The following is an 11778-nucleotide window of genomic DNA, read 5'->3' as shown; positions in this document are numbered from 1 at the left end:
ATCTCGCTCGGCTGTAAACATCCTTCATTGAGACACGTTGCGTCCTTTAGGAGGCAAGTTTTTATGATATTGGAGTCTAATGATAACACACTGGACATAAACTTCCGCGTGAAACATGAAGGAGGGTCGTATATGGTTTATGCGACTACAGGTAGTGTACGGTGTTTTGAATGCGGTGAAATCGGACATAAACGTCTTGCATGTCCGCACAAGAGAACAGGTGCAAAGATTGCGACAGAACCAAGGGTTGACGCTTCAGATAACATCGAAGATTTGGTTGAGGCCGTTCAGGATGATGCTGTACCAACCGCAGAGGTGAGTGATGTTAATGCTGGTACGGTGCCACCTGCTGATAATGTTGTAAATATTGAGCCTGTTCCTGTTGTTTCTAATGATGTTGGTACTGATAGGGATGTTGCAGTTAATGTGGAAACAGGTGTTAGCGCAAATGGTTTGGCGTCTGATGTTAATACTGATTTTGTAGTTCCTAGTACTAGTGGTGAGGAAAGGTTAGGAAATAAGGAAGGTTTAAAAGATGCTACACATGAAGATTTGTGCTTTGATGTTGTAAACAATGAGGAAATGGAGGAAGTGCTGTCCGATGAGCTTGAGTTACAGGACGATTCTCAGTGTGACGAGGGTAACTCACAAAGAACTGCACTCAGGTTATCTCAACATGCTGCTTCAGGAGGGTTTAATAAAGACTCATTGTACAGTTTAGAAGAAATCAACAGCTTTCTGGATGAAACGTATGGTAAGCAGATTAACATAAAAGATTTCTTCCCCGATGTAGATAAATTTGTTGAGTCTGTTACCTTTTATCGAAAGAATGTTGGAATTAGTGAACTTAGTGAGAAGAAGCGTTTTAGGTTGAGAAAGCATCTTACCACTGTAAGAAAGTGTAAAGAAATGGATAGGAAAAAAGCAGCGGCAAGATTTTGAGGTTTGTAAAACGTTCTATATTGGCTAATTATATATTATGCATCACTGGGGTTTTTCTTTTTTTTGGTTCTCCCTCTTGCTTTGTTTCCTAACTTTAATTTCTTCTGTGTGTATGGAAACTTTAAAGATAGGTTCTTTAAATATCAATGGTGGGAGGGATAGCTTTAGGCGTGCTCTTGTTAGTGAAATTGTTGAACAAAAGAAGCTTGACATTGTTTTTCTACAAGAAACGCATAGTGACATTGTGAATGAAGTAGAGTGGAATTTGTGGTGGAAAGGATGTAAAATACTTAGTCATGGTACAAATCTAAGTAAAGGGGTGGCTATTTTATTTTCCTCAGCCTTAGATGTGGGTATTGTAAAGGCAGAGGAACCAGTAAAAGGTCGTCTCATTTTAGTTGAAGTTAAAATAAAAGGTATGCATTTCTTTTTGGTGAATATCTATTCTCCAACAGTGGGACATGAACGTCTGGTTTTTTTAAATATTTTGAGCGGGGTTCTTAAAAATTGTTCTAGTCAAGGGTATATCGTGATTGGTGGAGATTGGAACTGTACTGTGAATTTTAATGAAGATCGTAACACTGAAGAACCTCACCTGTTGTCTTCAAGTTCATTGTCTAAATTGTTAAAAGAATTTAAACTTTTGGACATGTGGAGAATTAAAAATCCTACGGAAAGACAGTATACATGGGTTAAGGTTTCTAATAATAGAGTTAGTGCTGCCCGGTTGGACAGATTTTATGTGTCAAAAGATTTTAGTAATCGAATAACAGATTGTTGTATTTGTCCTATAGGATTTTCAGATCACCATTTGATTTCTATGACAATTGTTATGTCTAAATTACCAAAGAAGTCTTCATATTGGCATTTCAATGTTAAGTTGCTTCTGTAACGGGTGAATAAGCAAAGGGAAGCAAAAGCAGTGTAAACCAGTTTATTGTAGTAGATGAGGATGATGATACAAACAGAATGAGTGAAAGTCTCTCGGTTGGGTGAGGCAGGGGCAAGATGGTGCTGGTGATGTAAGGTGAAGATCCAGGTGACGGTGAAACACACAAACGAGACACGGTCACAATAATCCCACGAAGACGATCACATACACATCCAGACTGACACGAACTCCACGAACACGAACTCCAAGGAACACGAACAGCACAGTGACAGAGAACTAGAAGAATCATCTGACGGGGAAACAGAGGAATGAGTGAGTTTATGTAGAGACCGTAAATGAGTGGCACCTGGTGAGTGTAACGATCGGCAGCTGCGCTGATGAGCATGACGTACACCACAGTCACACACACACATCACGGGACCTGAGAACACAGCGGATGTGTGAACCGTGACAGTACCCCCTCCCCTAGGAACGTCCCCTGACGTTCCCAGCCATCTGTACCTGTTGATTAAAGTCATCAATAAGGGAGTGATCCAGGATGTCTCTGGCAGGCACCCAACTTCTCTCCTCCGGACCGTAACCTTCCCAGTCCACCAAGTACTGAAATCCGCGTCCCCTTCGCCTAGAGTCCAGAATACGGTTGACCGAATAGGTAGGCTCCCCGTCTACGAGCCGCGGCGGTGGGGGAACCGGGGTGGGCGGATTAATGCGTGCAAAAAACACGGGCTTAATCTTGGAAACATGAAACACGGGATGAATTCTCCTGTACACTGGAGGGAGATTGAGGCGGACTGCCACCGGACTAATGATTTTGGTGACAGCAAACGGGCCAATAAATTTGGGAGCCAGTTTATTCGACACGGATCGGAGAGGAATGTTTTTTGTAGAAAGCCACACTTTAGAACCGACGACGTATACGGGAGGCCTAGACCGGTGGCGATCGGCTTTGGCCTTGGTGCGCGCTCCCACCTGGACTAGAGTCTCTCGGGCTCTAGTCCAGGTACGATGGCACCTCTGGACGAAGGCGTGAGCGGAGGGGACCGCGACTTCGGATTCCAGACTGGGAAAAATAGGTGGCTGGTACCCTATGCTACATTCAAATGGGGATAGGCCCGTGGAAGATACTGGCAACGAATTGTGGGCGTACTCCACCATAGAAAGTTGTTGGCTCCAGGAGGAAGGATTTCTGGTGACCATACATCGTAATGCTCTCTCCAAATCTTGGTTGGCTCTCTCAGTTTGCCCATTGCTTTGAGGATGGAACCCCGAAGAGAGACTAACAGTGGCCCCCAGAAGTCTACAAAACTCTCGCCAAAATTTGGACACAAATTGGGGTCCTCTGTCGGAGACCACGTCTGTCGGGAGGCCATGTAACCGAAAGACGTGGTCCACGACTGCCAACGCTGTCTCCTTGGCTGACGGTAATTTGGGCAAGGGAATGAAATGAACCGCCTTCGAGAATCGGTCCACCACGGTCAAAACTACCGTGTTACCCTGGGAGGGTGGGAGGGCGGTAACAAAATCTAGTGCGATATGGGACCAGGGTCTCGAAGGGATTGGCAGCGGTTGGAGGAGCCCATCTGGGGGTCTGTTAGAAGTCTTACCAGTGGCACAAACTGAGCAAGCCAAAACAAAACTGCGAACATCACGAGCCATAAGTGGCCACCAAAATCTTTGTTTAACCAAATGTAAGGTGCGGCTTACCCCTGGATGACAAGCCACATTGGAACAATGTCCCCACTGGATAACTTCGGACCGTAGACTGTCTGGCACAAACAAACGGTTAGGTGGGCAACCGGCCGGAGGCGTTACCCCATGTAAGGCTGTCTTAACCTTCGATTCGACCTCCCAATTGAGGGCAGAGACAATAAGTGTCTCAGGAAAAATACCCTCGGGAGTAGACGGGCGATCGGAGCGGTCAAAAATACGTGACAAAGAATCGGGTTTGATATTTTTGGAACCCGGGCGGTACGAGAGAGTAAAATCAAAACGTCCGAAGAAAAGAGCCCACCGAGCCTGCCTAGAGTTCAGTCTTTTAGCGGTTCTGATATATTCCAGGTTCTTATGATCTGTCCAAACGATAAAAGGTACCCCCGACCCTTCTAACCAGTGGCGCCATTCCTCCAATGCTAGCTTGACTGCCAACAACTCTCTGTTACCAATATCATAATTTGTTTCGGCTGGCGACATGCGATGTGAAAAAAACGCGCAGGGATGCATCTTGTCGTCCGCGGGTGAGCGCTGTGAAAGCACCGCACCTACCCCCACCTCTGACGCATCGACCTCCACCACGAACTGACGTGATGGATCAGGGGTTACCAGGATGGGAGCCGAAACAAAGCGGCTTTTGAGGTTGGCAAACGCAGCCTCGGCTGCGTCTGACCACCTGAACGTCGTTCTGGGGGAGGTCAAGGCAGTCAGAGGTGCGGCTAGTTGGCTGAAGTTGCGAATGAAACGCCGGTAGAAATTGGCAAACCCCAGAAACCTCTGTAGGGCCTTACGGGAATCTGGGCTTGGCCAATCCACCACAGCCTTAACCTTCTCGGGATCCATGCGCATACCCTCAGACGACACGATGTACCCTAAGAAAGGAACAGACTGTGCATGAAAATCGCATTTCTCCGCCTTGACAAAAAGCCCATTCTCTAGCAGCCTCTGAAGCACTCGTCTGACGTGTTGCACATGTTCCTGGAGAGAAGAAGAAAAAATCAATATGTCGTCCAGGTAGACATATATGAACTGATCTACCATATCTCGCAACACGTCATTCACGAGTGCCTGAAAGACCCCTGGGGAGTTGGACAAGCCGAAGGGCATGACCAAGTATTCAAAGTGCCCCCTGGGGGTGTTGAAGGCGGTCTTCCATTCATCACCCCTCCTGATGCGGACCAAATGATAAGCATTCCTTAAATCCAATTTTGTAAAGACCGACGCTCCCTGCAACCTCTCAAAGGCTGAAGATATTAACGGCAAAGGATAAGTATTCTTTACCGTAATATTGTTCAGCCCTCGGTAATCAATACAAGGCCGCAGAGATCCGTCTTTCTTCCCCACAAAAAAGAACCCCGCCCCCGCTGGTGAAGAGGAGGGGCGAATGAACCCCGCTGCTAGAGAATCAGAAATATATTTCTCCATAGCCTCTCTCTCAGGAACTGAGAGTGAATAAAGTTTGCCCTTAGGCGGAGACGTACCTGGCAGTAACTCTATAGCACAGTCATAGGGACGATGAGGAGGGAGAGAAGCAGCCCGAGACTTACTGAACACTTCCTTCAGGTCGAGGTACTCCGCGGGCACGTTACACAGATCCGCTGCCTTCTCCTGAAACACAGAGCTAGAAACAGACGGACAAGCAGACACAAGACAAGATTCATAACACTTAATGCTCCACTCAGACACAGATTTAAGCTGCCAATCGATACGGGGATTATGCTTGGTGAACCAGGGGTGTCCTAAGACAATGGGTGCATGGGGGGAGTCCAAAATGTAAAATGGGATACTCTCACTGTGGTTGCCAGACACAGTGAGAGTTATGGAATCAGTGATGAGGGTGATGTCAGGAAGGGACTGTCCGTTGAGTGCGTGGACGGCAATAATGTCAGTGAGGGGGAGGAGGGGAACTTGATGGTGACGTGCAAAAGTAATGTCCATAAAATTACCCTCAGCTCCCGAATCCAACAGTGCAGAACAGTGAAGAGAACGGTTGGACCATCTTAACCTAACCGGAAGGAGCGTGGAGGTAGCACTGGATGAGGTCTTAGCAGCGGAGATCCCACCCGACAGTAGCCTCGACCTTACTGCCGGGCTGGGCCTTTTACTGGGCATGAAAAAGCAAAATGTCCGGCGGCCCCGCAGTAAAGACAGAGGCCCTGGGATCTCCGCCTCTCCTTCTCCTCCCGGGTAAGCCGAGCTCTACCGACCTGCATGGGCTCGGGATCGTAGACGTGACCGACCGCGCCCTCGCCGCTGGCTCGAGGTGGTCCTCTCTCCACAGGGGGGAGCCGAGCGGGTAACCACCGCCGCTCGGCCCGGGAGAGTCGAGAGTCTACCCGCATGGCCAGACTGATGAGGCCGTCCAGGGTGGCGGGTAGTTCCAGGGCATAAATCTCCTTCTGGACGCGGTCAGCCAACCCATGCAGGAACATGTCCCACTGCGCCTCCTCGTTCCACTGACACTCCGCCGCGAGGGTGCGGAAGTCGATGGAGTAATCCGAGACGGATCTCTCCCCCTGCTTGAGATCCGCCAAGACCCGCGCGGCCTCTCTCCCGGTGACCGCGCGGTCAAACACCCTCTTCATCTCGTCGGCGAGTGTCGTGAACGAGGAACAACAAGGATCCTGATTTTCCCACACCGCCGTTCCCCACAGTGCCGCCCTCCCAGACAGTAAGGTGAGCACGAACGCCACCTTGCTCTCCTCGCTAGTGAACGTACGCGGTTGTAATGCGAAATGCATCGAACACCTAGCGAGGAAAGCTCGGCAGAAGTTCGGCTCACCAGTGTAGATCTCCGGGGTGGGAAGGCGGGGCTCGTACTGTGGGGCTGCGCCAGATGGTGTAGGAAGAACGAGCGGGGCGGGCGGTGTGGGTGGCGCAGCGGGAAGTCGAAGTTGTTGCATCCGTTGGTTGAGCTCGGACACCTGCCCCACAAGAGCTCCAATAGCCTGAGCTTGACCATCCAACCGAGAGACACATGCCTGCATGAATTCCTCCGCAGTGGGTTGAGGTGTGCCTGCTGCTTCCATTGTGGTCAGATGATTCTGTAACGGGTGAATAAGCAAAGGGAAGCAAAAGCAGTGTAAACCAGTTTATTGTAGTAGATGAGGATGATGATACAAACAGAATGAGTGAAAGTCTCTCGGTTGGGTGAGGCAGGGGCAAGATGGTGCTGGTGATGTAAGGTGAAGATCCAGGTGACGGTGAAACACACAAACGAGACACGGTCACAATAATCCCACGAAGACGATCACATACACATCCAGACTGACACGAACTCCACGAACACGAACTCCAAGGAACACGAACAGCACAGTGACAGAGAACTAGAAGAATCATCTGACGGGGAAACAGAGGAATGAGTGAGTTTATGTAGAGACCGTAAATGAGTGGCACCTGGTGAGTGTAACGATCGGCAGCTGCGCTGATGAGCATGACGTACACCACAGTCACACACACACATCACGGAACCTGAGAACACAGCGGATGTGTGAACCGTGACAGCTGCAGGATGCTATCTTTTGTGATAATTTTAAGTTCTTTTGGGAATATTGGAGAGGGGAAAAAAGTACTTTTGAAAATTTAAAGCAGTGGTGGGACACAGGCAAAATTCAAATAAAAATGTTCTGTCAGCAGTATACGGCTAATTCTAGTAAAAAAGTAAAGAACGTGATTGAGACTCTTGAAAAACAAATTAATTTAATAGAATCTCAGTTGATGGGTACATATAATTCTGCTTTATATAGTAATTTACAAAAAAAGAAGAAAGAATTGAGTTTGGTTTTGAATGAGAGGGTAAAGGGAGCTCTGATCAGGTCTCGTTTCCTGTCTCTGGCGGAGATGGATGCTCCAACTTCTTTTTTCTTTAACTTGGAAAGCAGAGTGGCTCAACAGAGACAAATGTCATGTCTTAAACTTCCTGATGGGAGGGTGACCTCTAATGTTTTGGAAATGAGGAATTATGCTGTGGACTTTTATTCTAATTTATATGCTGCTGAGAACTGTGATATTGATTGTATGAAACAGCTTTTTCAAGGCCTTCCTCAGTTGGATGGTGGCTCTAAAACGGCTTTGGAAGCAAATATAACATTTAAAGAAGTGACGGCAGCTGTTGGAAATCTTAATATAGGACGATCTCCTGGAATGGATGGACTGCCTGCAGATTTCTATAAGACTTTTTGGAGCTGTATAGGCAAGGACCTTTTTGATGTTTTTTGCGAATGTATAAAAGATGGTGTTTTGCCTATTTCCTGTCAATTTGCTGTTTTATCATTATTGCCAAAAAAGGGGGATTTAGCTTTTTTGAAAAACTGGCGTCCCGTTGCACTTCTTACAACTGATTACAAAATACTCTCAAAATGCCTGTCAAACAGACTTAAAAATTACTTGGAGCTTATTGTGCACAGGGATCAGTCGTATTGTGTTCCAAAAAGGTCTATTATGGACAATCTTTTTTTAGTGCGAGATGTTTTGGACATTTGTAAAATGTTTAATGTAAATATTGGTCTGGTCTCTTTGGACCAAGAGAAAGCTTTCGACCGTGTTGACCACTACTATCTTTTTAATGTGTTAAAGGTTTTTGGGTTTGGTGACAAATTTGTAAAATTGATAAAATTATTATATACTAATGCTGTTTGTGTGGTTAAGGTGGGAGGCGGTTTGAGCCGACCTATTCCTGTTCTGAGAGGAATTAGGCAAGGCTGTCCACTCTCTGGTCAGCTGTATAGTTTAGCAATTGAGCCATTGCTTTTTAAACTTAGAGAGGAATTGTCAGGTTTTTTTGTGTCTAGTTATTCTTTTCTATCAAAAATATGTCTTTCTGCCTACGCTGATGATCTTACAGTTTTTGTCAATCATAATGAAGATATTAAGAGGCTATTTGAAGTTCTTAATTGTTATGAGAAAGCTTCATCAGCCAAAGTAAACTGGAATAAAAGCGATGCATTATGGGTGGGTCAGGGGCAGTCCGAAAGTCTCCCACAGTTACCATGGGAGCTTAGGTGGGGCAGAGAAGGTATTAAACTACTGGGGATTTTTTTTGGGTCAGACTCTTTCCAAAAGCTAAACTGGGAGGGTGTAGTAGAGAAGGTTTGCGCAAAGTTGTCTAAATGGAAATATTTGCTACCTCAGCTGTCTTACAGGGGAAGGATCTTGGTGACTAATAATTTGGTTGCCTCTACCCTTTGGCACAAATTAACGGTGTTACAACCACCTGCTGGACTTATAGATGAAATTCAAAGGAAGCTTGTGAGTTTTTTCTGGTCTGGACAGCACTGGATTCGCTCTGCTGCTTTGTTCCTTCCTATTCAAGAAGGAGGTCAGGGATTGGTGGATATAAAATCCAGAGTAAGGACTTTTCGCTTGCAGACAGTTCAGAGACTATTGTACCGCCCCAATGCATCTTGGACGGAAACTGCCTTCACTCTTCTCAGGAAAGTAGGAGGCATGGGGCTGGATAAACACCTGTTCCTAATGCAACTCCAAAATGATGTTTGGGTGGATTTTACGTCTTTTTATAAATCGACTGTGGAAGCATGGAAAGTGTTTACTATCTCTCGTTCATCAGATGAACCTGCTGATTTGTGGCTTTTTGAGGAACCAATTTTTTTCAACTCTTTGCTACAATCGAGATTGATGTCTGCCCACAGTTTGCGCTCAAGGTTAACTGCTGCTGGTTGTACAAAGCTGGGACATATTCTGAGCGGCAAGATTGAAGAGTTGAGTGAAAGAACTGGGCTGAGATCATTGCGACTGCTAAAGAAAGCAATTTCTGAGATTTGTCAATCTTTGGATGGGGACTATAAGACTTTTGTAAATGATCCAATAAAGATTGACCAGTGGAGGAAGGGTGTTCCCTATTTGTTTCCCTCATTGAAGGTGAATATTTTTTTTGAGTGAATGGGAAGAGGATGAGAGTTGCCTTTTGTCACTAAAAACTCCTCAGCTGGGCGAGTTTGAGGAAATTAGCAGAAAAAACCTTTATATTTCCTGTGTGAAGGCATCTAATGGTCATCTTTTGAGAGGGGTTCCAGCAACAAAATGGACTGAGTTTTTGGGAACCAATTCTTCCCCCAGAGGCTGTTGGCGGTCCCTGTATAAACGACCAATTGACAAACGAACTGGTGACCTTCAATGGAGGATTGTACATGGGGCCATAGCTACAAACAGACACGTGGCGCACCTAAATCCTTCTGTAGGGGTGGGTTGCCCTTTTTGTTTAGAAGTTGAGACAGTTTTTCATTTATTTGTGCAGTGTTTTCGGTTAAATGATCTTTTCTCTCTTTTATCTCGATGGTTTGCTGGAATTGGTGAAGTTTTCTCTTTTGAAGTTTTTATTTATGGTCCAAAATATTCAGCAAGCAGGAAAAATATGTTGACACTACTGAATTTCCTGTCTGGCACAGCAAAACTAGCCATTTGGAAATCTAGAAAAAATAAATTGTTGGGGCAAGGTTCTCTGAATGTTTTGAACATGTTTATTGGACTGGTGGGTGCTCGTCTTAGGATAGAGCATGCCTATTATAAGTTGGTAAAGCGTATGGAAGTGTTTATAGATGTTTGGGGGATAAATAAGGTATTGTGTACAGTTAGTGAAGATGGTGATTTGTTGGTTGCTTTTTAAAAAAAAAAAGGGAAGAAAAAGAGGGGAAAAAAGCTTTATTTTGTGTATGTTGTTTTTTTTGCTGGATTGTATTTTTGAAAGGTTTTTTGCTGTGAGTGAAAATATTGTGAATTAGGTGTTATATTGTGAATAAAGGTGTTTTTCTCTCTCTCTCTCTCTCTCTCTCTCTCACATACTCTGAGTCTCTGCCGGTTGTGTGTGTGTGTGTGTGTGTGTGTCTCAGATGTGGTAGTTATTATTTAACTTAAATATCCGTTGCGAGAACAGAGATACTTTCTTTAAAGCAGAACCGTAAGCACAATTGACTTCTATGAAAGCTTCTCTGTCTCTCTCTCTCTCTCTCTCTCTCTCTCTCTCTCTCTCTCTCTCTCTCTCTCTCTCTCTCTCTCTCTCTCTCTCATTCAATCATCCAAGTCTTATTCTCTGTTATATGTAATGAACATAAATAAATAATTCGATCACACACAATAAAAAACAAAACATTTACACTAGTTTTAGGTTGTTAAAAAAAAAAAAAAATGTACATTTTTTTCCAGGAGCAGGAAAAAGAGATTAAGATTATAAACACCAAATGTAAGAAATAAAAAATAAAAAAGCTTATATATTTTAACAAGCCAAATGATAAGGGATATTCTTACCCCCGACATGTCTGGACATGTCAAATGTTTTATGGAGGTTTTCCATAGACATAATTCAATTCAGTTTACCGTTTTTATTTGTTATACGCTATTCGCAGAAAATTTAAGTTTCTACATTATAATGAGAAATTATTAAATTTACATTATTGTAATATATTTTATACTGTATCTCCCTCTAAACATACCCATCACAGTGACACTTTTAGCGCTTTTATTCTTCATAAACAACAATTACTTTAATGTATAATTTAAGAAGCTGTTATGTGCATCAGATATGGGTAATAGTTTGGCACCAGATGCAACTCCTAATGTTTTGCTCTGTTTAAAATGCACAATAGGTATTCAGTGTGGGTGCCTTACATTTGTGTCTTTCAAGAAGAAGTCCCCATCCAAGATGCCTTTGGGGCGTGCATGCTGGGATATTTCCTCACAGAGGACAGCAAGCACAGAGGCCATTGTTCAAAATACTGATTCAACAATTAATGTAAAGTGAGAAATTTAGATCAAATATAAAATCTCAAAGTGTTTGTCATGTAAGTTTATAAACATTAATGTCAAAATAAGTACAGGAACCTTTTTTATTTTAACAGACCAAACCATAAGGATTATTGTGATTATTGTATTATGATTCAGTATCAGCCCCTAAACCTGCTCAATCACAGTAAACTTTCTCTAGTTCTCTATTTTTAATAAACATCATTTAGTATATTTTTATAACATTTTTACTGTACAAACTGAGCACCTATACATCACAAAAAAAAAAATCAACATACTACCATGTTTAATAAAATATTGTAAGTAATCTAAATTAATATAGTAGGACATTTCGTCATAAATCACATTACGTTGTTATATCAGCGTAATATCCAAATTATTATACAAATTTGTGATCTAATAAGTCCTATAAACATTTCAAGTTAAAAAGCGACTCGATTAAAAGACAAAATCTTTTTGTGTTAAGTAACAAACATGTT

General features: G+C 43.9%; 1 protein-coding gene across 1 annotated transcript; it reads right to left on the bottom strand.

Moving 5' to 3' along the window:
• Nucleotides 1–2011: 2011 nt before the first annotated feature.
• Nucleotides 2012–6573, bottom strand: LOC141332938 (uncharacterized). Its single transcript, XM_073837896.1, has 4 exons — nt 6006–6573; nt 5026–5451; nt 3539–4416; nt 2012–2110 (listed from the first exon to the last, which is right to left on the bottom strand). Exons 1-4 carry the CDS (start codon nt 6571–6573, stop codon nt 2012–2014), a joined length of 1971 nt encoding a protein of 656 aa, XP_073693997.1.
• Between the last annotated feature and the right edge of the window lie 5205 nt (nt 6574–11778).

This window comes from Garra rufa, chromosome 4, assembly GCF_049309525.1.
Source record: "Garra rufa chromosome 4, GarRuf1.0, whole genome shotgun sequence".
Classification (NCBI taxonomy): Eukaryota; Metazoa; Chordata; class Actinopteri; order Cypriniformes; family Cyprinidae; genus Garra; species Garra rufa.
The sequence above is the reverse complement of the archived record's forward strand: the minus strand, read 5'-3'. Positions and strand labels throughout refer to the sequence as shown.